The 26,861-nt window shown below is 43.8% G+C and overlaps 1 protein-coding gene across 2 annotated transcripts; it reads left to right on the top strand.

Moving 5' to 3' along the window:
• The first annotated feature begins 938 nt into the window (after positions 1 to 938).
• On the top strand, positions 939 to 26,691 carry LOC125980421 (regulator of G-protein signaling 6). Of its 2 annotated transcripts, XM_049739475.2 has the most exons (17): positions 941 to 1,210; positions 2,985 to 3,080; positions 21,571 to 21,670; positions 22,335 to 22,385; positions 22,465 to 22,571; positions 23,011 to 23,062; positions 23,365 to 23,429; positions 23,817 to 23,893; positions 24,173 to 24,254; positions 24,360 to 24,434; positions 24,491 to 24,592; positions 24,651 to 24,823; positions 24,894 to 25,019; positions 25,092 to 25,278; positions 25,425 to 25,514; positions 26,042 to 26,104; positions 26,279 to 26,691. In XM_049739475.2, the coding sequence occupies exons 2-17, from the start codon at positions 2,997 to 2,999 to the stop codon at positions 26,327 to 26,329; spliced, it is 1,485 nt and encodes a 494-aa protein (XP_049595432.1). In that variant the 5' UTR covers positions 941 to 1,210; positions 2,985 to 2,996; the 3' UTR covers positions 26,330 to 26,691. The 2 variants fall into 2 exon arrangements, with proteins under 2 accessions (XP_049595433.1, XP_049595432.1); XM_049739476.2 differs by lacking the exon at positions 26,042 to 26,104 and having other exon boundaries at positions 939 to 1,210.
• The last annotated feature ends 170 nt before the right edge of the window (positions 26,692 to 26,861 follow it).

The following is a 26,861-nucleotide window of genomic DNA, read 5'->3' as shown; positions in this document are numbered from 1 at the left end:
ATCTGTCATGCAGATTAGAGCTGCCTTGCCCCCCCTTTAAAGCAGATTGAAATATTCCATCTCGCCATTTTGTATGGGTGGGGCAGCCTAACATATGCACACTGTTGTTTTAAAGGGGACATATGGAAATATAACTTTTTGACTGCTTGTATACAAATAAATGAATCTCTGGAGTGCCTGCCCAGTCACCAAGTGTGAAATTACACAACCAAGTCAATTTCATGTGAGCTCCCTATTTCTGCAAATGAGCCGTTGAGATATTTCAAAGGGGACATATTAAGGTAATTGACTTTTTTTATTATTTGTTTGTACATTTAGTTGAAATTAATTCTGATCCTTCCACATTTCTCGCCTGAGTCCAAAACAGTCTCATTGCTCATACAAGTTAAATTATCTATCGCTATACTGAAGGCCCTAGGCAGATTAGATTAGCATAGCAACACATTAAAGCTGAATTCTGATTGGATAAAAAAAAAAAAAACATACTGGAAGCAGTGCAGTCAAGAGAAACAAAATTAACCAGACTGTTGGAAATAAATTCCATTTCATGCTTTTACATAACATCCCTTGCATGGGAATGGAGAGGTAATAATAAAAAAATGCATCCACTGGCATTTAAGCTTGACCGACTCCACGTCGAAGGAAGTGACATGCAAACGGTCATCCTCAAGCTACAAGTTTTTTATTATTACATAACACAGCCGATTTATGAAGATGAGGTATAAAAATATCTCCTAGCCTACTTAGGAGAATAAGCACGCTAAGCTTACCCTCGCTTGCAACGTTCACAACTTAGCCTCTGCTGCTATCAAAATGCTTCTTATTTTATACTGCACATATAAAATAACACTCTGGCTCTTCACATTCTCTCTAATTCCTTCTCCCCTCTTCTCAACCTGATCTGCCCCCCTCCTCTTCTCCCTCCCTCTCCCTCTCTCTCAAGCATACAGAGGGAGAGAAGAGGACGATGTGAGGCTCTCCTCAACTAAACCACCAGAGTGAAGAGGAGGAGGAGGAGGAGGAATACACTGCAGCAAGCAGCCTGCTCCACTCTCTCTCCCTCCCTGTGTCTTCCACTTCTTCTTCATCCCCTCTTCTTCTCATCTTGCCAATGACACCATGAACCTGCCTGCCGCTTGTTGCTAAGGAGGGAGCCAAGCCGGCGGAAGGGAGCCCAGTGGACAGGACCGGCCGCTCTGTGCTTGCTAAGGTAATGGAGGCTTTCACTTGTGGCAGCTGGCAGGTGTCACACATGTGGCACACACACACATCATGAGAGTGACAGGCAGTGTGCACGGAATGTGATTTATTTTTTTTGCTGCTTGTTTTATTTGCATGCTGGAGCAGTTTTATGGGGAAGTTTTGTATTGTCGCATTACAGTCGGATTTTTTTTTTTTTTTTTTGCACAGTGGTGAGCAGGTGTTCTGAGGCTCAGGTTGCATGTTCAAGAGAGACTTGTGGTGCAAACTTGGCTTTTCTGGTCACTCTAAATTGTGCAGTGGTGAGCAGATGGTGACCATTCCTACTGCCCAAAATCAGCATTTTTTTTTTTTTCAATGTGGAAAAACTCTTTAGAAAGTGGATGGATGGCTTTCCCCCCCTCAAGATGTTCACTAAAATTACAATTTCCAATTCCAGCAAACTTGTCACGTCACAGATAGACAAAAAAAAGTCAAACCCTTAAAAAAAAAACATTTATTTTCATTATTTTTGTATCATACCATTAGAATTACAGCTTCCCAGGGGACCTATTGTCATGCTTATTGTTCACTTTATTAGGTACCCTGCAATCATAGCAGCCCGAGACGATGCCAAAGATTAGATGTCTGCTGCAAAAGCACATATGTGTTCACCTGAAAGCGTAATTTGATGTGAATTAAATGATAAGAAATTTAACATTTAATATGAGGTGTGTCAGAAAAGTTCCAGGACCGGTGTCATAAATCAATCGGTGACCTCTGGCCTTTTGTAGGATTTTCCTTTTTTTTGTGATGGCAATAAAGGAATAGAATCACAGAAGCAGAAATGGAGCTGTGTGAATATTTATTTATTTGTCTCAATGTAATGCACTTGTCTATTTCTGCAAGAGGCAAACACGAGGAAGCGTGTACAGAACATGTAATCCAACCCCCCCCACCCCCCACCTCTGTCTACGCAGGCCGATTAAAGGACTAACAAAGGCCTTAACCCATTTAATACACACAGGAGCCCTCGGTGGCAAAGTATGTGTGAGGCAGGGTTATGAAAATCCTTTGTGGAGCGGAATTAATTCAACACGGAGCGTCGGAGAGAGAGGAGGGGAGGGAGGGGAGGGCGTTTGCGAGGGGAGAAAGCCTGGAGAAAGTGATGGCGGGGGTTGTAAATAAAAAATAAATCTCTTAACAGATGCTTTCAAAGTGCTCGGTGGGCGAGTGGGTGGGGAAAGGGCTTTAATGTGAAAGATCAGCGGTGAGCATCATGTGATCAACACTTTCTAATAACAGCTTACGTGGAGAAATAATAATATTTCACGGCTGTCATTTATTGGAAAATGAAAGGGCAGACATGTTTAAAGCGGGGTACATTGCATGTGGTGTCCTCGAGATAACCAAAAAGAATTGTAGCCCATGTTTAGTTCAGTTATAATGAATTTATTTTTAATCCTTTTTTTTTTTAAATAATTTTATTTTTAAAGAATTGCAGCCCATCAGTTCCGGTCAGTTGTAATGATTTTTTTTTTAAATATTTTTTTAAAGAATTGCAGCCTATCAGTTCAGTTCAGTTGTAATGATTTTTTTCTATCTTTTATTTATTTATTTTTTTAAATAATTTTATTTTTGAAGAATTGCAGCCCATCAGTTCCGGTCAGTTGTAATGATTTTTTTTCAAATATTTTCTTTAAAGAATTGCAACCCATCAATTCAGTTCAGTTGTAATGATTTTTTAAAAAATCTTTTTTATTTTATGTTTTTGATCTTATGGCACATCTGTTTTTGTCTGACAGGTCTGAGTGAAGATGGCAGAGGGCTCGGAAGAACGGGTTGGCGTGGACGTCACCGATCCAGATGAGGACTCTCCAAACATGATCGTCTACAGAAAGGCAAGCGATGACCCTCGAATGTGACGCCTTCACTCGTCCATATCAGTGTGTGTTTTCACACCGCGCTCTCTCATGTTCAAAATAGCATCCTCAGGATTAGAAGTGTCTCCATCACAAGTCAGACAGTTTTCAGATGTCAAGTGTGGAATGTGAGGAGGCGGTCAAGTGAAAGCTTTCGTCGATTGTCATCAAGAGTTGAAGTCAGATGCAGCAATTGCTTGTTGGTACTGTCACAGGAGACAACAAACACTTTCCACTTTTTCTCACTGGTGAAGATTTAAGCAGCAAACGAACAGCAAGACTGCACATCTTGGCGGATTACGCTGGAGCGAGGCTTCATTACGTAACGTTGCTCAGGCCCGCGGGCGTCTCATCGGAGCGGCAGGTTTTTGCTTGTCAGCGTGTAGCCTGAAGGGAGTTTTTGTCATGTTGTGCGGAAATCATGTGTGGGAAACGGTCAAGGCTGACGGGATTTCTCATTTAACCCTTTTTCAAAGGTGACTTTAGTTTTGCCGGCCATTTTAGATTCTTGTTAAAAAACTTGGCATATAAAACATTGGTTGTTGTTGTACCTTCAAAGTGAGAATTTGTCAAAATGGTCATAAAGTAGATTTATGAGGTTATTATCAGACAGTGTAGATATGGTCATAACAGCGGCGCTAAAACGGCAAATAAAATTTTTGCAGGGTACTTTTTAACTCCCCGCAGCGCTGTAAATCTTATGGAGGTCAAGCGGTCTTTTCAACGCAGCACCGTGTGCAGATCGAAGACGCAAGCCTGTCAGATTTTAGCCGTCCGAGTCCAGAACGTTCTTGTCAAGAGTTCAAACAACTGCATGTGAAATATACGCGGGCTACGAATGTGTTGCAAAAATTATTAGTCGGCTGTGTGGGCGTATCGAAGTGGGCTCTTAGTGAGGCTGAGTGTTGAGCAGTGGTGCTTGCTGTTTGTCTGTGCATGTGCTTGAGGTGCTGCAGCATCTTTTCCCACCAAAAGAGGAAGAGAAGCAAGACTATTCATCATCTGCGGGACACATTATTGCTTTGGGCGTTTGTAGACAGAATATAGTATGCTGCTGAAGATGGAGCGTTCATATAATCTCATACTCGCCGCATTTTTGCTCTTCTTACTTCTCTTCCCTTTTTTCCAACTGTCCCAAGGCTACCCAAAAAGTTCTGAATTCAATGTAAATCAATGTAGGCTAATGTCAAGCATCCACTGGCGGAGATAGAGGGGGGAAGGCAGGGGCGCTGTCCTCCCCTAAAATATGGGTATTGTGTGATTTTTCTGGGATTTATTTCCACATTTGCTTTCATCTTCAGTAGGTAACAGATAATGAATTTTAATCAGCGTGCTTTGAAGAATTTTTGGGATTTGTAAAAGTATTTTTTTGTTTTTGCTGAGTGGCTGAGAAACCCTTAGAGGGACATCAAACTTGCCTTGGCAACCCTCCTTACGCCACTATAGTTGCAGTCTCCACTTAGGACAAGCATTCTGTGCTTTATCATGTATAAAAGGCGCTATCCTGGTCTGTTTTGCGCCAAGAGAGCGTTTATCTCACTGAAGCCTCCATGCTAAGTGCCAGCGTGGCTCGCTGTCCAAGTTGGCTTCACACACACTGATAAAACAAGTTGTCTCTTCCATGAATACTGCTCTGCTTTCCAGTTCAGCAGAATGCTGGAAGTCCAACGGAAAGGCATCATAATTGGATGATGATTTAGAGTGTTTTGGCAGGCGCTACGCTGTTGACAGGATTATTCACCTAGAGAACCACTTGCGAGTGAACTAAAAGGCTTTTCTCCAGCTAGGGCAGGGCGCCCTGTGCCAACAGCTTCTCTATTGGCCGGCCGACAGTAACAAACGTCCGTCCACATGTGCCGCCAATGTTTGTGTGCTTCTTAATGAGATGTAAAAGTTCTTTATGCATGCTTTGGCTGGTGCTAATAGGAAGCTTTGTGTGTCCATAAGAAGGGAGTGTCCATTCATCCAGTAGCGTGAGACCACCATGTCCCACATTCATGAAGCCCCCTGAGCCTCCCACTTTTTCCACACTTGCTGAAAAGGCCATTTGTAAGCACACGGAGGCTACTAAGATTTTTTTTATTTTTATATAGGATAATTTGTGCCGCTTTGTCATTGCCAGACAAGGTGGTCATAATGAAGAGTCAGCAATTCCTGTGTCACCTTTGAACTCAGTTCAACACCTCAGCAGATTCTACACACAAAGCAGGATTTTAATTTAAAAAAAAAAATCCATAAGGGAAAAAGTATCATTATCGAATTGCTGCATGCGATGGCCGTGGGCAAATCACATTCATGGCTGGGGCCGTAATGCTTCATCCAGAGCAGAGGAAAACCTACTGGACTCAACTTCAGAAAAGTAAAATGAAAAATATGTTTCAAGTCATTTATAGTTGGAGTTTAGCGTCAGACTGAAGCCAAGCACCTCGTCGTTCATAATGTCATGTGGTCGTGAAAGCGTATTTATCACAGGAAAACTTCATTTAGCTTCACCAACACAGCTAGCAATGCTAGCGTAGTTAGCACTGACGATGTAAACAAGCCACAACTGCTACAAAGCAACCATGACTTATTCAAATGGAGTCTTACCATAAATGTTTTTAGTTTTTGCTTTTTACTGGATATTCCGCCATAGTTTATGCAAATCTCCTAACGCCCAAAGTAACGTCAGCATGAGTTTTTTCTTTGGCTATATGTTCCTGGCAAATGATCAACACCTCTTCAGGCGCACCTTCTGTGGTGTCTGATTGTTTTTTAATTACTGTAAAAGATGATTGAAATCATACTAACACATTTCAAAAGAACCAGCGAGAGTGTTATACTCGGAGATGACCTGGAAAGTGTGGATGAAGATGCAATGGCATCTCTGGAGGATGATGTAATGATTGAGAATACATTCCGAAAGATCAGCATGATGTGCACAGTTAACAGCGCAGATGCTGCAAAACCGGCAGCGGTGTTATGTAACTGAAATTTGCTTTCCTTCCCATTTTCAGGCCTGCTTTGTTCAAACCTTGGGGGATCTTCTTTGGGAATGTTTGCACATGTCCCAGTTTCTCTCTCTCACCATTCTGCTAATTAAAGAAAATACGGCCTGCAATATGTGCACAATAATCTGTTGGACCTCCTGCCCGTCACGTGTGTCTTGTGACTCCCTCCTGATTTCTTATTCGAGGTTGAGACCAGAATGACTCATCAGGTCAAAATTGTTAATCACCTTGCCTTGATGGAAAGCCCGGTGAGGCCAGACTGGCGGCGTGTGGCTCGGCTCCCGAACATGGACCTGCATCCTGAGCAGGATCCTTGACCTGGCCACTGATTTGCCGATTAGTCTTGCTCAGTTAAGCTTTGCAGCCGCACATAGAAATGAGATGACCTTGGGTGTGTTCGGCATGGCTGGTGTAGCAACTTTCACAATGTGTTCATTGAATTTGGTTGAGTGACTAATAAAATATGCAAATTAGTGCTAGATAATTGAAAAGTTCCCACCATTGAGCACTTCAGTTTGAGAATCAGATATGCCCTTGGAAACCTTCCCGTGGGTCTACTTCCACTGAAATAGTTTCATCAATAACTTGTATGGCTGAGGACAAATCTATAACTTTTTTTTTTAATTTCCAAGTTTTTGGAGCCTATTTAATACACTGGAGGATCATCCCACAAAACCCTGATTATTTTTTTTTATTTAATTTTTTGTGACTGAATTCTGAGAGATTCTGAGATTGGCATGACGGGTCTATTTTATGGACAGCGGATTGAATAATTGAACAAAATGTGGTGGCGCTGTTTCATATTCTGGCTTTTAAGCTCCATTTTCAGCATCCTCTATTTCCAGCCAAATGTGATCGCTCTGCGTCGACCGCGCATTAGCCCGCGCTCGGGGTGCTTTGCTGACATTATAGGTAATCAATTAGCAGTGAGCGAGGCCTTTAATGCCATAAAACCAGTGTAGCGCTTCACCGTCTATTGATTCCATGTTTTCCACGTTTGGTGAAATTGAGCACGTTTCGCCCAGACCACTTCAGGCTTGGTTCAGTTTCATTAAACAGCAATAAAAGGATGGTAATTAGATGAATGGGCTGAGACCGGGCCGGGTGACAGCGTGATGAAGGCCAGCGCCTCTGCGGGAAGAAACGAGTCAGGGACTGAGGGCACCAAAGCGTATTACGGTGTGGCCGCCGCGTGTGGCCTCTTGGCGCTTGAGGGTGACATTTTTTCTGCCACCGGAATTTTATTACCTCAGCCAGGTTGGAGGTAGCATGACTTTATTGCCAACATTGGAAATCTGTCACCCAGCAGGGAACACGCCTCTTTAATTTCACAGGGATTAAGCCTGAAAAAAAAAAACTTATCAGGTGAGAGGTAGTGTTGCCTCGTGAGTGAATGATTCGTCAAAAGAACGAATCTGTTCAGTGAATGAGAGTGAACGAATCACTTTCTTTTTAAAGTGAATCACTTTAAAAAGAAAGTGTTCTTTTTAAAGTGATTCACTTTAAAAAGAAAGTGATTCGTTCTTTATTCAGTTAATATGACTTCAACCAGTAGGTGTCGGTAATGCGCATTGAAGCTGGTGCCACCTCGCTGTAAAACAAAACGAAGAAGAAAATGACCTAACTTCCCGTTCACGAAGAAGTTAGTAATTTGCCTTTCCAGTTCATCGCGAGAACGGATCAGTGAGGGAACGAATCCTGACTTTCCCGTTCGCGAACGAGGCAATGGGTCAACTGCCTTCCTTCACGTGCATCAACGGTGTTGCGTCTCCCTCCTGGCGTGGACTTTGTAAGCCAGAATGTGGATTTACCATTTGCCGAGGAAAGAAAGAACCACTCACCGAAACACCACTTCTTTTATGCACGTTTTCTCCAAGCTAACGGCTAACTTTAGTGCATGAAGCATGCGCTGTTATGCAAAATCGGGGTGATTATGCTTCTCTTCGGGTAGTCTTGATTTTATAACACTTGTAGTAGTTTTTAAATAACGTGTATGCATATATACGCCTGAATATTGTCCAATATATCTGCTGCAATTTCACATTAGATTGCTGGTTTGAATTTTACTTTTAATATTATTATTTTCAAATAAACATTTATGTTAAAACTTGTCTGGTGTTTTATTCCTTGTTTTTATATTCGCCAATTAAAAAAACAATCTGACATTTGGTTAACTGCTTTATATGACAATATGTATGTGTTTTACGTTGTTATGAGTTGGAGTCCCCCAAAATAACAAATGTCGGCATAGCGGATTTTTTGAACGATTCGTTTGAACGAATCTTTTGAGTGAACTGATTCTACAGATTCAGTTCACTTAAAAGAACTGGAATGCACATCACTATCATGCGATGTTTGGATGCTTACACTGAGTGCCAAAAGTCCCAGTGATCGTGAGCAGCGGGGGGGGGCCCCATTTCAACCCCTTACACTGAGTGCCAAGCAGGGAAGAAATGGGTACCATTGTTATAGTCACTGGTATGACTCGGCAGTGGGTTTGAACCCACAACCTCCCAATCACAGGGCGGACACTCTCCTCTTAGGCCACTGAGCTGGTAAACACTCGTATCGAAGTATAACACTTATAGTCGTTTTTAAATAACGTGTATACCTACGCCTAAATATTGTTATCCAATATATCTACTGCAATTTCAAATTAGATTGCTGGTTTGAAATTTGCTTTTAATATTATTTTTAATAAACATTTATGTTAAAACTTGTCTGGCGTCTTATTCCTTGTTTTTATATTCGCCAATTAAAACATTAAAATCAGACATTTGGTTAACTGCTTTATATGACAATATGTGTAGGTACACTACACGAGGTTAAAAAAAAAGAGAATAAATAAAGGGTTAATTGCACAACAAAAGCATTTCCTCGCACCTGGGTTCGAACAAAGGTCTTGCCGAGCAAGAGCCCGACTCACTAACCAGTCGGCTATTTCGACCGGCCGTCGACAATTGCTTGCACTGTTTTGTAATAGTGATGTGCATTCCAGTTCTCAAGTGAGCTGAATCTTTAGAATTGGTTCACTCAAAATATTTGTTCAAAAGAATCGTTCACCAAATCGTTCGCTACCTCGTGTAGTGTAATTATCTGCCTATATAATTATGACTAATTTAAAACTATTCTACTTGTTAATACCTACAAAATAACATATTCTAACCGGAGATTGCATTGACCTAATTTTCACACGGTCCTTGTTTACATTTTGCATTTGACACTGACAGCTGTCAAGTGCCACGTTAGGGCTCTTCTTGTGTAAGTTTTATTTGTTATGGGTTTTCTTTTGTAAGTTTAACTTTGGGTACTTCGAAAGTGTCATTTTAAATTGTACTTTGCTAGGAATCTCAGTGGGACCCAAAAAATTTTATCATAGACAATTTGCACCACAGTTGCCCGTGTAACCATAAAACCATGCATGTCCCATGGACAGAGAGAAAGGCTCCCATAGGGTAGTGGTTAGTGCTCTGGGCTTTCACCCCAGCGACCCAGGTTCGAATCTCAGTGGGACCCAAAAAATCTTATCATAGAAAATTTGCACCACAGTTGCCCGTGTAACCATAAAACCATGCATGTCCCATGGACAGAGAGAAAGGCTCCCATAGGGTAGTGGTTAGTGCTCTGGGCTTTCACCCCAGCGACCCAGGTTCGAATCTCAGTGGGACCCCAAAAATTTTATCATAGAAAATTTGCAACACAGTTGCTCGTGTAACCATAAAACCATACATGTCGCATGCACTAAGAGCAAGGCTTCCATAGGGCAGTGGTTAGCGCTCTGGGCTTTCACCCCAGCGACCAAGGTTCGAATCTCAGTGGGACCCAAAATATTTTATCATAGAAAATTTGCAACACAGTTGCTCGTGTAACCATAAAACCATTGATGTCGCATGCACTGAGAGCAAGGCTTCCATAGGGTAGTGGTTAGTGCTCTGGGCTTTCACCCCAGCGACCCAGGTTCGAATCTCAGTGGGACCCAAAGAAATTTATCATAGAAAATTTGCAACACAGTTGCTCGTGTAACCATAAAACCATACATGTCGCACACACTGAGAGCAAGGCTTCCATAGGGTAGTGGTTAGCGCTCTGGGCTTTCACCCCAGCGACCCAGGTCCGAATCTCAGTGGGACCCAAAAAGTTTTATCATAGAAAATTCGCAACACAGTTGCTCGTGTAACCATAAAACCATACATGTCGCATGCACTGAGAGCAAGGCTTCCATAGGGTAGTGATTAGTGCTCTGGGCTTTCACCCCAGCGACCCAGGTTCGAATCTCAGTGGGACCCAAAAAATTAGGGTTAGAGGTAAGGGTAAGGGTTAGAGGTAGGGTTAGGGTTAGAGGTAGGGGTAGGGTTAGGGTTAGAGGTGGGGTTAGGGTTAGAGGTGGGGTTAGGGTTAGAGGTAAGGTTAGGGTTGGGGCTAGAGGTAGGGTTAGGGTTAGAGGTGGGGTTAGGGTTAGAGGTAGGGTTAGAGGTGGGGTTAGGGTTAGAGGTAGGGTTAGAGGTAGGGGTTAGGGTTAGAGGTAGGGTTAGGGTTGGGGTTAGAGGTAGGGTTGGGGTTAGAGGTAGGGTTAGGGTTAGAGGTGGGGTTAGGGTTAGAGGTAGGGTTAGAGGTAGGGTTAGGGTTAGATGTGGGGTTAGGGTTAGAGGTGGGGTTAGAAGTAGGGTTAGGGTTAGAGGTGGGGTTGGGGTTAGAGGTAGGGTTAGAGGTAGGGTTAGGGTTAGAGGTGGGGTTAGAGGTAGGGTTAGGGTTAGAGGTAGGGTTAGAGTTAGGGTTAGAGGTAAGGTTAGGGTTAGGGTTAGAGGTAAGGTTAGGGTAAGAGGTAGGGGTAGGGTTAGAGGTAGGGTTAGGGTTAGAGGTGGGGTTAGGGTTAGAGGTAGGGTTAGAAGTAGGGTTAGGGTTAGAGGTGGGGTTGGGGTTAGAGGTAGGGTTAGAGGTAGGGTTAGGGTTAGAGGTGGGGTTAGAGGTAGGGTTAGGGTTAGAGGTAGGGTTAGAGTTAGGGTTAGAGGTAAGGTTAGGGTTAGGGTTAGAGGTAAGGTTAGGGTAAGAGGTAGGGGTAGGGTTAGAGGTAGGGTTAGGGTTAGAGGTGGGGTTAGGGTTAGAGGTAGGGTTAGAGGTAGGGTTAGGGTTAGAGGTGGGGTTAGGGTTAGAGGTAGGGTTAGGGTTAGAGGTGGGGTTAGGGTTAGAGGTAGGGTTAGAGGTGGGGTTAGGGTTAGAGGTAGGGTTAGGGTTGGGGTTAGAGGTAGGGTTAGGGTTAGAGGTAGGGTTAGGGTTAGAGGTGGGGTTAGGGTTAGAGGTAGGGTTAGAGGTAGGGTTAGGGTTAGATGTGGGGTTAGGGTTAGAGGTGGGGTTAGAAGTAGGGTTAGGGTTAGAGGTGGGGTTAGGGTTAGAGGTAGGGTTAGAGGTAGGGTTAGGGTTAGGGTTAGAGGTGGGGTTAGGGTTAGAGGTAGGGTTAGAGGTAGGGTTAGAGGTAGGGTTAGGGTTAGATGTGGGGTTAGGGTTAGAGGTGGGGTTAGAGGTAGGGTTAGGGTTAGAGGTAGGGTTAGAGGTAGGGTTAGGGTTAGAGGTAGGGTTAGAGGTAGGGTTAGGGTTAGAGGTGGGGTTAGGGTTAGAGGTAGGGTTAGGGTTAGAGGTAGGGTTAGGGTTAGGGTTAGAGGTAGGGTTAGAGTTAGGGTTAGAGGTAAGGTTAGGGTTAGGGTTAGAGGTAAGGTTAGGGTAAGAGGTAGGGGTAGGGTTAGAGGTAGGGTTAGGGTTAGAGGTGGGGTTAGGGTTAGAGGTAGGGTTAGAGGTAGGGTTAGGGTTAGAGGTGGGGTTAGGGTTAGAGGTAGGGTTAGGGTTAGAGGTGGGGTTAGGGTTAGAGGTAGGGTTAGAGGTAGGGTTAGAGGTAGGGTTAGGGTTAGATGTGGGGTTAGGGTTAGAGGTGGGGTTAGAAGTAGGGTTAGGGTTAGAGGTGGGGTTGGGGTTAGAGGTGGGGTTAGAGGTAGGGTTAGAGGTAGGGTTAGGGTTAGAGGTGGGGTTAGAGGTAGGGTTAGGGTTAGAGGTAGGGTTAGAGTTAGGGTTAGAGGTAAGGTTAGGGTTAGGGTTAGAGGTAAGGTTAGGGTAAGAGGTAGGGGTAGGGTTAGAGGTAGGGTTAGGGTTAGAGGTGGGGTTAGAGGTAGGGTTAGGGTTAGAGGTAGGGTTAGAGTTAGGGTTAGAGGTAAGGTTAGGGTTAGGGTTAGAGGTAAGGTTAGGGTAAGAGGTAGGGGTAGGGTTAGAGGTAGGGTTAGGGTTAGAGGTGGGGTTAGGGTTAGAGGTAGGGTTAGAGGTAGGGTTAGGGTTAGAGGTGGGGTTAGGGTTAGAGGTAGGGTTAGGGTTAGAGGTGGGGTTAGGGTTAGAGGTAGGGTTAGAGGTGGGGTTAGGGTTAGAGGTAGGGTTAGGGTTGGGGTTAGAGGTAGGGTTAGGGTTAGAGGTAGGGTTAGGGTTAGAGGTGGGGTTAGGGTTAGAGGTAGGGTTAGAGGTAGGGTTAGGGTTAGATGTGGGGTTAGGGTTAGAGGTGGGGTTAGAAGTAGGGTTAGGGTTAGAGGTGGGGTTAGGGTTAGAGGTAGGGTTAGAGGTAGGGTTAGAGGTAGGGTTAGGGTTAGGGTTAGAGGTGGGGTTAGGGTTAGAGGTAGGGTTAGAGGTAGGGTTAGAGGTAGGGTTAGGGTTAGATGTGGGGTTAGGGTTAGAGGTGGGGTTAGAGGTAGGGTTAGGGTTAGAGGTAGGGTTAGAGGTAGGGTTAGGGTTAGAGGTGGGGTTAGGGTTAGAGGTAGGGTTAGGGTTAGAGGTGGGGTTAGGGTTAGAGGTAAGGTTAGGGTAAGAGGTAGGGGTAGGGTTAGAGGTATAGTTAGGGCTAGGGTTAGGGCTAGGGTTTGGGTTGGAGCTAGGGCTAGGGTTAGGGTTAAGGCTAGGGTTGGAGCTAGGGTTAGGGTTTTTTCCCAAAAAAAAACCTACCGTACACGGTATTTTTTAAACTACCATCTATGGTAGTTTTTAAAAAAAAAAAAAAAAAAAAAAAAAAAAAAAAAAAAACGGTAGTTTAACTACCATGTATGGTAGTTTAACTACCGTGTATGGTAGTTTTTTTTTTTTTTTTTTTTCCCCTCACCCAAAAAAATAAAAAACGGTAGTTTAACTACCGTGTATGGTAGTTTTTTTTTTTCCCCCCCCCTCTAACAAAAAAAAAAAAAAAAAAAAAAGAAAAACGGTAGTTTAACTACCATGTATGGTAGTTTAACTACCGTGTATGGTAGTTTTTTTTTTTTTTTTTTTTTCCCCCCTCTCCAAAAAAAAAAAAAAAAAAAACAACTACCATACACGGTAGTTAAACTACCATGCATGGTAGTTAAACTACCGTGTTTTTTTTTTTTTTTTAAAACTACAATACATGGTAGTTTAAAAATAATAAAAAAATAACCCTAACCCTACCTCTAACCCTACCTCTAACCCTAACCCCACATCTAACCCTAACCCTACCTCTAACCCTAACCCCACCTCTAACCCTAACCCCACCTCTAACCCTAACCCTACCTCTAACCCTAACCCCACCTCTAACCCTACCTCTAACCCTAACCCCACCTCTAACCCTACCTCTAACCCTAACCCTAACCCCACCTCTAACCCTAACCCTACCTCTAACCCTAACCCTACCTCTAACCCTACCTCTAACCCTACCTCTAACCCTAACCCCACCTCTAACCCTAACCCTACCTCTAACCCTAACCCCACCTCTAACCCTACCTCTAACCCTAACCCTACCTCTAACCCTAACCCTACCTCTAACCGTAACCCCACCTCTAACCCTAACCCTACCTCTAACCCTAACCCTACCTCTAACCCTAACCCCACCTCTAACCCTAACCCTACCTCTAACCCTAACCCCACCTCTAACCCTAACCCTACCTCTAACCCTACCTCTAACCCTAACCCTACCTCTAACCCCACCTCTAACCCTAACCCCACATCTAACCCTAACCCTACCTCTAACCCTACCTCTAACCCTACCTCTAACCCTAACCCCACCTCTAACCCTAACCCTAACCCTACCTCTAACCCTACCTCTAACCCTACCTCTAACCCTAACCCCACCTCTAACCCTAACCCTACTTCTAACCCCACCTCTAACCCTAACCCCACATCTAACCCTAACCCTACCTCTAACCCTACCTCTAACCCTAACCCCACCTCTAACCCTAACCCTACCTCTAACCCTAACCCTACCTCTAACCCCAACCCTAACCCTACCTCTAACCCTAACCCCACCTCTAACCCCACCTCTAACCCTAACCCTACCTCTAACCCTAACCCCACCTCTAACCCTAACCCTACCTCTAACCCTACCTCTAACCCTAACCCCACCTCTAACCCTAACCCTACCTCTAACCCTACCCCTACCTCTTACCCTAACCTTACCTCTAACCCTAACCCTAACCTTACCTCTAACCCTAACTCTAACCCTACCTCTAACCCTAACCCTACCTCTAACCCCACCTCTAACCCTAACCCCACCTCTAACCCTAACCCTACCTCTAACCCTACCTCTAACCCCACCTCTAACCCTAACCCCACATCTAACCCTAACCCTACCTCTAACCCTAACCCCACCTCTAACCCTACCTCTAACCCTAACCCCACCTCTAACCCTAACCCTACCTCTAACCCTAACCCCACCTCTAACCCTAACCCTACCTCTAACCCTACCTCTAACCCTAAACCCACCTCTAACCCTAACCCTACCTCTAACCCTACCCCTACCTCTAACCCTAACCCTACCTCTAACCCTACCTCTAACCCTACCTCTAACCCTAACCCCACCTCTAACCCTACCTCTAACCCTACCTCTAACCCTAACCCTACCACTAACCCTAACCCCACCTCTAACCCTAACCCTACCTCTAACCCTACCTCTAACCCTAACCCTACCTCTAACCCTAACCCCACCTCTAACCCTAACCCTACCTCTAACCCTAACCCCACCTCTAACCCTAACCCTACCTCTAACCCTACCTCTAACCCTAACCCTACCTCTAACCCCACCTCTAACCCTAACCCCACATCTAACCCTAACCCTACCTCTAACCCTACCTCTAACCCTACCTCTAACCCTACCTCTAACCCTAACCCTAACCCTAACCCTACCTCTAACCCTACCTCTAACCCTAACCCTACTTCTAACCCCACCTCTAACCCTAACCCCACATCTAACCCTACCTCTAACCCTACCTCTAACCCTAACCCCACCTCTAACCCTAACCCTACCTCTAACCCCAACCCTAACCCTACCTCTAACCCTAACCCCACCTCTAACCCTACCTCTAACCCTAACCCCACCTCTAACCCTAACCCTACCTCTAACCCTACCCCTACCTCTTACCCTAACCCTAACCTTACCTCTAACCCTAACTCTAACCCTACCTCTAACCCTAACCCTACCTCTAACCCCACCTCTAACCCTAACCCCACCTCTAACCCTACCTCTAACCCTACCTCTAACCCTAACCCCACATACACCCTCTAACCCTACCTCTAACCCCACCTCTAACCCTACCTCTAACCCCAACTCTAAACCTACTTCTAACCCTACCTCTAACCCTAACCCCACCTCTAACCCTAACCCTACCCCCACCTCTAACCCTAAACCTACCCCCACCTCTAATCCTAACCCCACCTCTAACCCTAACCCTACCTCTAACCCTTACCCTTACCTCTAACCCTAATTTTTTGGGTCCCACTGCGATTCGAACCTGGGTCGCTGGGGTGAAAGCCCAGAGCACTAACCACTACCCTGTGGAAGCTCTCAGTGCATGCGACATGTATGGTTTTATGGTTACACGAGCAACTGTGTTGCGAATTTTCTATGATAAAATTTTTTGGGTCCCACTGAGATTCGAACCTGGGTCGCTGGGGTGAAAGCCCAGAGCGCTAACCACTACCCTATGGAAGCCTTGCTCTCAGTGTGTGCGACATGTATGGTTTTATGGTTACACGAGCAACTGTGTTGCAAATTTTCTATGATAAATTTCTTTGGGTCCCACTGAGATTCGAACCTGGGTCGCTGGGGTGAAAGCCCAGAGCACTAACCACTACCCTATGGAAGCCTTGCTCGCAGTGCATGGGACATGTATGATTTTATGGTGACACGAGCAACTGTGTTGCAAATTTTCTATGATAAAATTTTTTGGGTCCCACTGAGATTCGAACCTGGGTCACTGCGGTGAAAGCCCAGAGCACTAACCACTACCCTATGGAAGCCTCGCTCTCAATGCAAGGAACATGTATGGTTTTATGGATCAGCTCACACGAGACTAGCTGAAGACTCCGCAGCAGATGTCATCACAACACGTTGTGTACACGAACACCTAGCAAAGTACAATTTAAAATGACACTTTCGAAGTACCCAAAGTTAAACTTACAAAAGAAAACCCATAACAAATAAAACTTACACAAGAAGAGCCCTAACGTGACACTTGACAGCTGTCAGTGTCAAATGCAAACAAGGACCATGTGAAAATTAGGTCAATGCAATCTCCGGTTAGAATATGTTATTTTGTAGGTATTAACAAGTAGAATAGTTTTAAATTAGTCACAATTATTTAGGCAGATAATTATGGGATATTTTGGTACACTACACGAGGTAAAAAAAATAATAAAATAAATAAATAAGAAAGTGTAGCGAAGGATTTGGTGAACGATTCTTTTGAACAAATATTTTGAGTGAACCGATTCTAAAGATTCAGTTCACTTGAGAACTGGAATGCACATCACTAGTACAAAACAGTGCAAGCAATTATAGGCTGCCGGTCGAAATAGCCGACTGGTTAGTAACTCGAGCTCTTGCTCGGTGAGAATTTGGTTCGATCCCAGGTGCGAGGAAGTGCTTTTGTTGTGCAATTAACCCTTTATTTATTCTCTTTTTTTTTAACCTCGTGTAGTGTACCTACACATATTGTCATATAAAGCAGTTAACCAAATGTCTGATTTTAATGTTTTAATTGGCGAAAATAAAAACAAGGAATAAGACGCCAGACAAGTTTTAACATAAATGTTTATTAAAAATAATAATATTAAAAGCAAATTTCAAACCAGCAATCTAATGTGAAATTGCAGTAGATATATTGGATAACAATATTTAGGCGTAGGTATACACGTTATTTAAAAACGACTATAAGTGTTATACTTCGATACGAGTGTTTACCAGCTCAGTGGCCAAAGAGGAGAGTGTCCGCCCTGTGATTGGGAGGTTGTGGGTTCAAACCCACTGCCGAGTCATACCAGTGACTATAACAATGGTACTCATTTCTTCCCTGCTTGGCACTCAGTGTAAGGGGTTGAAATGGGGCCCCCCCTGCTGCTCACGATCATTGGGAGTTTTGGCACTCAGTGTAGCAGGGGTGTCCAAGTCCAGTCCTCGAGGGCCGCATTCCTCCATGTTTTCCAAGTTTCCCTCGTTAAACACAACCTATTCAATGATCAGGCTCCTGCAGAACGTGAGGATTCTTTTTCCAGCAGGGAACAGATGGAAAAGTGGAAAACAAATTACCAGATAATCAGAAAATAGCCAAAAGCCAATTATCTGATCTGGAACCTATTTGGTTGGAGGAGGGTGACGGGGGGCAAGGACTCTATTTCAGCGAGCTTTGCCCAGGACTAAAATTGCAACCTAGCAAACATTTATTAGTAAACGAGGTCCAATGACTTGCAAGTTTGCCGTGTGTGACTGTCTGACCACAGTGAGTAATAACACGTCCGTTCCTTGCACCAGCAGCAGCCATGACAGGAAATCCATGCACGTTAAAAGGTCAAGAGAACCTGAGCTGATTATATGCGAGCATATAAGAGATGCTTAATGTGGAACACATGACAACACAAAGAGCAGAAGGGAGTCAAACAATTGATTACATTAATTATTTGGAAACTTGAGCGTGTGTAAATATTGACGTCCATCATCAGCGCTACTATAGAAGAACGTTTTGATGGATCACTGGATGATGATGCATCAATATAGACAAGAAAGTGAACTTTGCTTTCCCTCCTCTGTAACCCAATTAACAGCAAGTGTCGACGGGATGGATGAGCATCAACCGTAGACAGATGGTTCTGATGTTTCACCACCTCAAACCAATCCCCTGCAGATATCAGAGCAGGAGTTTCAAAATGAAGACGTATCGGGCGCAGGAGAGCGGAACTTAAATTCGGCCGCCTCTTGCAAAAGGCGAGCGCTTGCTAGCTCAGACGAGCAGTCATGCTTCTAAATTGGCAATGAGATAAAGCGACTCGTGTCGAGTGTGAAGCTCCCATAGCTCCCACATCTTCCCTCCCAGCGTCCTCAAAATAGCTCGGCGTTATCCGCTGTCGGCAGACGCCGTCGCACTCTCTACAACTTTCTTCTTTGCGCCTCTTAAGGTTGCGTAACGCTCGTACTGTGCCTGAGCCCAGAGGAGCAACAGTTCTGGTTGAATAAATAAAGCTACTAAATACCCCCATAAATGGAAGTTTCCATTTTTTGTCGGCCATTTTTTAGCATGCCACCAGCTAGCAATAGCTAGCTAGTATGTCTCCCTAAAAGTAGCTTATATTAATTGCTTTTAAATACCACAAATGAACAAAGGATGACTTTAAGAAGCTCTAAATAGGGCAATTACTTATTTTTCCACATCCAACTTCCTGTGTCTCATCCCATTGCGTGTCCCTCTTTCCATTTACGTCATGACTTTGATTTGTTTAGCATATGCACGCTGTAAAGCAAAGCGAGCCACTCAGGTGCTGTGAATGCAGAAGGACGTCAAGGTGTTTGAGGTGATAGCTGCCCGTGTTGAATGGAAATTGCTTTTGCATGGCTCGTTTGAGTAAACTATCTCCCTCCACGGTGAACTGATGTGATCCGCTTCCTCCTGAGCAAATGACCTTTTTGCGAGTGGTGATTCATTTTTGACAGGCCCTTGGCAACCCCTCTTCGTGGTCCTCGGAGCGAAATCAACACGCTGCTGATACACTCCATTTCAGACAGCTGCTCTTTTATTAGTAGCTTTCGTCCTCTCCTATCTGCACTTTGTTTCTGAGTGGACTATCACTGTTTTTACTCCACTCAAGCCCTTAGCAACACATGGAGTCGCTAACGCCAGACAATTACAAGAGGGGACAACATCTTTTTCTGGCCTCCTTGAGTCTCATCAGCAGCAAGGTGACCTCATATGCTGCCGTGGGCTAGCTGGACTTTTTTTTTTTATGATAATGCCCTCCCCAACATTAACATGCGATTGGTTCAAAGTGAGGCACAGCATCCCAGTTGGAGACGCCCGGAGCTTCCGACTCGGTGGGCAATCGAGTTTGGGGATCATTAAATTGGGATCCCCGCAGGGCATTGAAGAAAGGACATGAGGGGGGAAAAGCTCTGAAATTTTCCAAATAATATCTGACCTAGCCCGAGATGTGGCCTTTGGAGAATTGTCATCATCTGGTGCCACTCCAAGTTCTTTTTGCCACCTCTTATTATTTAACTTAATTTCCACTTAAGCAAAAAAAAATACTGGAATTTCCTTTTATGCTTTCTATTTGTGCACAAAGTGGAACAATCCATCCTGATTTGATTAATGACTAATCCGAAGGTGGAGTTCTGGAAGCTTCATAAGCTACGAAAATTGTCTACCAGTCACCATTTCTCCATCAGAGGCAAAAGGTCAAAGGTGACAAAAATACTTAAAGTAAATGGAAAGATATTTTTTAATGGTTAAAGTAGTTATTCGACTCCTTAAGAGCACAATTGGAAAGTACACAAAACCCATTTGAATAACTTACGGCTATTTTATATCTAGCGCTATCTTGGCTTTTATGCTATCAAGTTGCTAACATTGTAAAATAACAATAATGCTAAATTAATATGCCCCCCCTCCTTCAAGGCTGTCCATCTGAAATAAATATGCTCAACTTTACATTTCACCAACAAACATCTTCCACCTTTGAGGGATTTGTCGATCCCCGGCCGCATTCACTCAATTAACTTTAGTGCTTTTACAATCAGTGGTGACAAATGATTACAGGGATTATAATGGAAAGCTATTGGCTCCACAGCAGCGGGAGCTGTTTGCGGACAACATAAAGCGCTCAGATGCCCGGTTATTCCTGTGGCGATGGCAATTTCATAAAAGACATGGATGAGTGAACATCAGATGCTTGGTGTGCTCCCCATGCATAACGCCAAGAATCGACTTAATTGTTTGCATGCATTATATTATGATGATGATGATCCCATCCCAAAAGGATTTCAATTTGTTGCAATGAACCTTAAGTGTCAGATTCATGGTGACTTGGCAACCCAAAGCTGTTTGTGTGTCAGGTTTTAGACAGGGGATTTATTCTCACCTCACCCCGCAGCGCATCACACACCAGCTGGAACACATTCATTATTCACCCAGCATGTCTCAGAGGTCAAAATGGCAATCGGAAAACAAGAGGGATGGCATGACTAAGTTGAAAATTTGCAACTGAGCTGCATACACAAGGCAACGTTGAAGTTTTTATACTACTTGATGGCAACTCTGATGAATATGTTTCAACTTCAAGCGAAATTAAATATCTTGTCAGGTTATAATTTGTTGTGCTCACGATCGTTTAATTCCCTCGGATCCTTTTTAGTGATTAAGAGCCAAGTATAGATTTTGCAGATGACAAATTTATAGAGGTCTGTGTGATGAAAGCTTGAAATACGCAATGTGAATATCATTTGAGCTGGAATCTTGTGAATGTTGATTGTTATATTCTAGGGGGGTGTACTCTAGCCTCATTGCGGAACACTGGACTGGTTCAATAGGTTCATTACCAGCCAACATGCTCTGAAAAGGGCACGGGGATTTAATTAGTTTTTCGAACAACCTGCTTATATCACACATGAGCCCATGTTGGAGAAATTACTGACAACCTGGCCTATGCAATTCTGAAAAAGACTTTTCCAAACAGCCATTTTTTATGATGAGTTCTTTGAAATTCTATTCCATATACCCTATTGTTCCATCTCTATAGCAGCTATTCTAGATTAGATGGAGCATCCCAAGCTTTGTGCCTCCATAGCAATTTACAAATCGTGTATGTGTGTGTACGTGGATCTATATATACGCCCTGGTGAGATACACAAGTGTCCTTCAGATAATGGTTAGCGCGAAGAACAAAGAGCCGTTATCTCACCCTCGCAGCCATGTTGCTCCTCCACAGTTGCCATTAGTGCGTACATCCAAGAGATAGGCGGAGACCTTTCTGTTGCCTGCGTGCCATCATCCTAAAGGCAAGGTAATGAGTTCTTCTCAAAATGATAAGGTCCAATATCACATGAAAAGGACTTGGGAGTTGAATTAATTCCAAGTGAGTTGTCGAACGTACAGTTGGTGGCAGTACAAATGTCAAAATGTAAACAGCCAATCAGAATGTGACTTGTAATCTTACTTTTAAAATCAAGTATTTTATACATATTCCAGATCGAGGCCATCGTCACCAGAGTACAAGATGAGAAAGCGGGAGGCGTCGCTATCCGGACTGTCAAAAGCTTCCTTTCCAAAATCCCCAGTGTGGTATCAGGTGAGCGCGAGACATTCTCTACATCAATAACGCCGCTCTGGGTAATACGCTTGATAGATGTGAGCAAACATTCGAGTCACAAAGCAAACTTGACCTTTGGGATTCATTTAGATTACCGCTGTCACAGCTGGAGACTGCTGATGTCATTTCCCACAAGTCACTATGAGGAGAGCGAGCGACCATTGTGGGCCGCTGACCTTGCCACCACTTGCTTGGCTGCTGTTTTTGTGTGTAGGCACGGCGGTCCTTCATTACGTGATGATTCATCTTTGTCTCCTGGCTGTTTGAGTCACTCCGCAACCCGACGGCCAATCTCGCTCGGCACATGGAGCAGTTTTATGCTGTCCAGAGAAAGCTATTGCATGTTTACACAGCTATGACCTGCATCTTATTTGCTCAGTGTAAAAAATAATTGTCGGCTGATATTTAATTTAACATAAAATAGATTTGAATTTCTTTCATAATTTATTTTTAAATATTTTATTTTTTATATTATTTTATTTTATTCTTTGGTTTTCTCAAGATGAAGTCTTCTGAAATGGCCGTTTTGAGACTGTTGTGACCTGGAACTAAAACCAATTTCTCTTTAGATTGCAACCTTTGTCCAAAGTATTTCAGACATGGTGCTGTGACCCGTTTAAAGCAATGTTCTTCTTCTGAACAGGGGTGGACATTGTTCAGTGGCTGATGAAAAACCTCTCAATAGACGATCCAGGTATGCGTACGGTGAAGTCGTTCAATACTAACCGCGTTGGCGCTGCTTTTTTTAAAAAAAGATTCCTTTATCTACATAGCCGAGGCCATCCACTTGGGAAGTCTGATCGCAGCTCACGGCTACATCTTCCCCATCTCTGACCATGTTCTGGCCCTCAAAGATGATGGAACTCTTTACCGCTTTCAGGTAATCAAATATCAAGTCATCTCCATAGAGAGAGATTTAACGAGCTGTAGATCAAATGTAAATTAAAAGCATATTGATCAGTCTATTTGTTCATTAAAAGAAGCAAAATCATCATCCATTTCCCTCTTTGACAAACTGCGTCTGAAAATATCTTCAAGTTCTAATTCTGCTCTGCGATTAAGAATGCATGCAAGATAGGAGTAATGTATTATTAATCAACTTGGGAATGAACTTGTGCTCGGAACATTAGTTGCGAGAGGGAATGAAATATGGATAGCTCCTGCATCTTCATGGATACGACGATGGGGGGGGCATCAAATAAAAACGGAGTTGCGGTCAAATGTTCAAGTGGGGGGAGATGAAATGTGGAAGATGATCGTTTGTCTCAGCAGCTACGTGGATTAAAAAAAATCAAAAACCTGTATCCTTTTGTTTGCAGTCTCCGTATTTCTGGCCTTCAAACTGCTGGGAACCTGAGAACACAGATTATGGTGAGTCACTTTTGTGCAATGAATAATATTGTACTCTATCAAAAAAAAAAAAATGAAAGGGAACCTTTAATGAACTGCACATATATAGACAAAAGGAGCCTGCTTATTGTCGGGTGTTTTTTTTGGTTTGCTTCAAACGATTTGTTGAACCGCATCCATTTTATACAAGAAGAAGAAATAACTTCATGGACATTGTACAACTGATTGCATGACCTTCTTTTGTCAAACACGCTCCTCTTTTGTAACCCCCCCAACCTACCTCCTGTGCCCTTTACACGCTCCACCACCGTATGGCCCCGCAGCCATCTACCTGTGCAAGCGCACCATGCAGAACAAAGCCAGGCTGGAGCTCGCCGATTACGAGGCTGTAAGTATTTACTTCCCAGAAAATGCCGTGATTAAGCTTTTACGTCATCTAGCGTTTTTGTAAATTCCTAGGAAGAAGTGTGGTTATTTAGTGGAGAGCTCTAGGAAGCATTGTCCAGCTTACTTCCTGTCTCTCATATCCAGGTCATTTTATGGCTGCAGGCCTCATTAGACTCACTGTTTAACACCCGCTTGATGGCTCTCCAAGTGTTTTCGCTCTTTGGAATGGGGTCATGTGCTGATTGGATGACAGATGCTTTTATTAAGTCCGCCATAATACAATAAAATTTGCTAGTCTAAGCAGGGGGGAAAAAAATTGCTCGTGCGAAACTATCCAGTCAAGATGATAAATACATTTGCTCAATCGAATCACTGCTGGATCTTGCAGGAGAACCTTGCCCGGCTGCAAAGGTCTTTTGCCAGGAAATGGGAGTTCATCTTCATGCAAGCTGAAGCACAAGTCAAGTGAGTCACGTGATTGCTGTTAAATCAAGCAGTGGCTGCATGCATGTTATCTCACTTCAAGTTATTTTCCTCTACTAGTCCACACTGGACCGCCAATATTCATCATCCACCTGCATGACGGATTTGTTTCCAACACTGCCCTCTGTTGGCGCGCATGCGAAAACACATGTTCCCAATCTCCCCATTGGAAAGTTTCATTTCATTCCATTCATTCTGTTTTTAACCAGTTTAAAAAAAACATTTATACTGACCTGATTTGGTTGGATATCTTTTAAACAGACTTGACAGAAAGAAGGACAAAGCTGACAGGAAGGTCCTGGATAGTCAAGAGAGGGCCTTCTGGGATGTTCACCGACCCGTGGTGAGTCACTCCCAAAAGTTATTCTGCTGAAAAAAAGAAAGGCAAGAAAACATAGTGACACGGTGATCTAACTCAGAAGCGCTCCCACCCGCCCGTCTTCCACAGCCAGGCTGCGTCAACACCACCGAGATGGACATCCGCAAGTGTCGCCGAGAGAAGAACCCACACAGGGTGAAAAAGGTGAGTAGAGAAGAAGAACTTGCACATATTGGTGTTTACATCCACGCTCGTTCCAGTCGGTTTACGGGGCCCCAGATGATGGACAGAGCCAGCCGAGTCCAGTCCACATCAGCTCTCCTCCAGCCAGAAAACTCACCCAAGAAGACATTGAGAAGGAGGTACGGTACTTGATGCCTCCTCCTCCTTCAACTCCTCATGTTTGGCTCCGCCCATCAGATCACCTTCCTCAACATCCAGCTTGGCCGACACTGCATGAAGGTTTCCAAAGTGGCCGACAGTCTGATGGGCCACACCGAGCAGTTCACCGAGTACGACCCGCTGGTGTCGGCCGTTGACCCCTCCAACCCTTGGATCAGTGATGACACCACCTTCTGGGACCTGGAAGCAAGGTATAGTTGAAGTCATTTGTGAGTTTGAGTTCCACCATTTTGACTACTTTGTTTTTTTGTTTGGAAATAGTCATGAGCCCACCCAGCAGCGAGTGAAGAAGTGGGGCTTCTCCTTGGAGGAAGCGCTTAAAGACCCGGCGGGAAGAGAACAGTTCCTCAAGTTCCTAGAGTCAGAGTTCAGCTCAGAGAACTTGCGGTGAGAGCCGCCTGTGAGAAAAACTTTGAAACTCAAGCTTTGCGAGTTAACTTTTTTTTTTTACCGTTTCAGCTTCTGGTTGGCGGTGCAGGATTTGAAGCGTCAGCCACTGCAAGATGTCCCCTCGAGGGCGCAAGAAATCTGGCAGGAGTTTCTGGCTGAGGGAGCACCAAGTTCCATCAACCTGGACTCTCACAGCTATGAGCGCACCAGCCAAAACCTGAAGGACCCGGGGCGCTATAGCTTTGAGGATGCTCAGGTGATGCCCGTAGAGAAACTGCATCTTCGGTTTGTTGGTCTCATCTAAAAAATAGAAAATAATGGACAACAAAACAATTCTCTTGGTATTGCCAGAAAAGCTTGAACTATACAGAAATGGGTATTTCTTCACCCTCCTTGTTTCAGGAGCACATATTCACGCTCATGAAAAGTGACAGCTATGCACGCTTTTTGCGATCCAGCAGCTACCAAGACCTCCTGCTTGCCAGAAAGAAGGTGAGCTCTTGCTTGGTGTTCAATACGTCTCATTCACATCTGCTTTGATTGCTTCGTTTTTGTGCCTTTAACAATACTCTTGCTCTATAGACAATCCTGTTTTCCAAAATAGAGTTTGGAACATGGCTATTTTTGTAAAAAAAGAAAAAGACCATGTATAATAAGACTTCAAGTATAAAAAATGACAAAGCTTTTTTTGTTAAAAAAAAAAAAAAGCCGATGTATAAACAAAAAATATATATAAAAAAAGACAATGTATAGTAACGCTTTTTTAAAAAAAAAAAGAAAAAAAAGACATGTTTAGTAAGGCCCCATTTAAAAAAGTAAATAATAAAAGGCTTTTTTTTTTAGCAAAATGCTACTTGTGTTCACACCAGTCTCTCTGTCCTTGCCGTTACATTTGTGCTTCCATGTTTGAGTCCTTGACCCTTCAATTTTGTGCTTCCTGACCATTTCCCCCCTGACTAATAACATCACCGCCCATCTCATCAACCCCTGTGCTGTACTTCACCCCAACCCTTCTATAGCAACAACCTGCAGACCCTGAACAAGGTCGCCGCACTTCCTTGGAGAAGTTCACCCGCAGTGTGGTAAGTAGTCCGAAGGAAGTCGTTCATTAACACAAAATGGCTGCCTCACCATTTTACACAGCCCACCTGCATTTATACACTCTATTAATGCTGGCTATTCACTAACTGATTAAATTTCTCATTTAAGAATTTAAAAATACTCATCCATGGTTAATTCTTGACTGGATTTCCCAGGGCAAGTCATTGACGGGCAAGCGTCTATCTGGCCTGATGCAGTCATCCTGACACACTCTGTTTACGGTGGGCACGTTGAGCTATACGGACCACAACGACCACACGGGACAGGGCTGGTCGTCGTCACTCAAATTCTGCACGGCACTGAGCCTGCTGGGATGGACTCCAAGAGCAGATTCGCTGACAGGAGGGGAAGCACCACTTGGCAACATGACAACGCAGCTTCATTACACAATGGGTTGTTTGTTGGATGAATGGATACGTTTATATTTTATATCAATGTATACTGTGTATGTCTACATAAAAGCACATTGTTTGGAAAATAAATGCTAAAAAGCTGTTGGTTTTTTTTAAGTTGCCAAATATTCAACATGGGTCTATTGATTTGCAGCAATAAAGACCAGCTGAGACCATATTTTCTATTTTGTTGTATACAAAACCTACTTTGAAAGTCTCGCTCTCTAACCTCAACCCTAAACCAAAACCCTAGCCCCTCGGGGGGGCGTTACTTCATAATCCAAATGGATTTAAAAAAAAAATCCAGTGAAACAATTTTAGTAGTGTATCTAACATGGAACCAAAA

The sequence above is a fragment of the Syngnathus scovelli genome, chromosome 14 (assembly GCF_024217435.2).
Source record: "Syngnathus scovelli strain Florida chromosome 14, RoL_Ssco_1.2, whole genome shotgun sequence".
In the NCBI taxonomy this organism is placed as follows: domain Eukaryota; kingdom Metazoa; phylum Chordata; class Actinopteri; order Syngnathiformes; family Syngnathidae; genus Syngnathus; species Syngnathus scovelli.
The sequence above is the reverse complement of the archived record's forward strand: the minus strand, read 5'-3'. Positions and strand labels throughout refer to the sequence as shown.

Coding starts and splice junctions, on each gene's coding strand:
- LOC125980421 (XM_049739475.2), top strand. CDS start 2,997: ATGGCAGAGGGCTCGGAAGAACGGGTTGGCGTGGACGTCACCGATCCA. Junction 22,386..22,464: donor CCTCTCAATAGACGATCCAG/GTATGCGTACGG, acceptor TTATCTACATAG/CCGAGGCCATCCACTTGGGA. Junction 24,435..24,490: donor ACCCACACAGGGTGAAAAAG/GTGAGTAGAGAA, acceptor CGCTCGTTCCAG/TCGGTTTACGGGGCCCCAGA.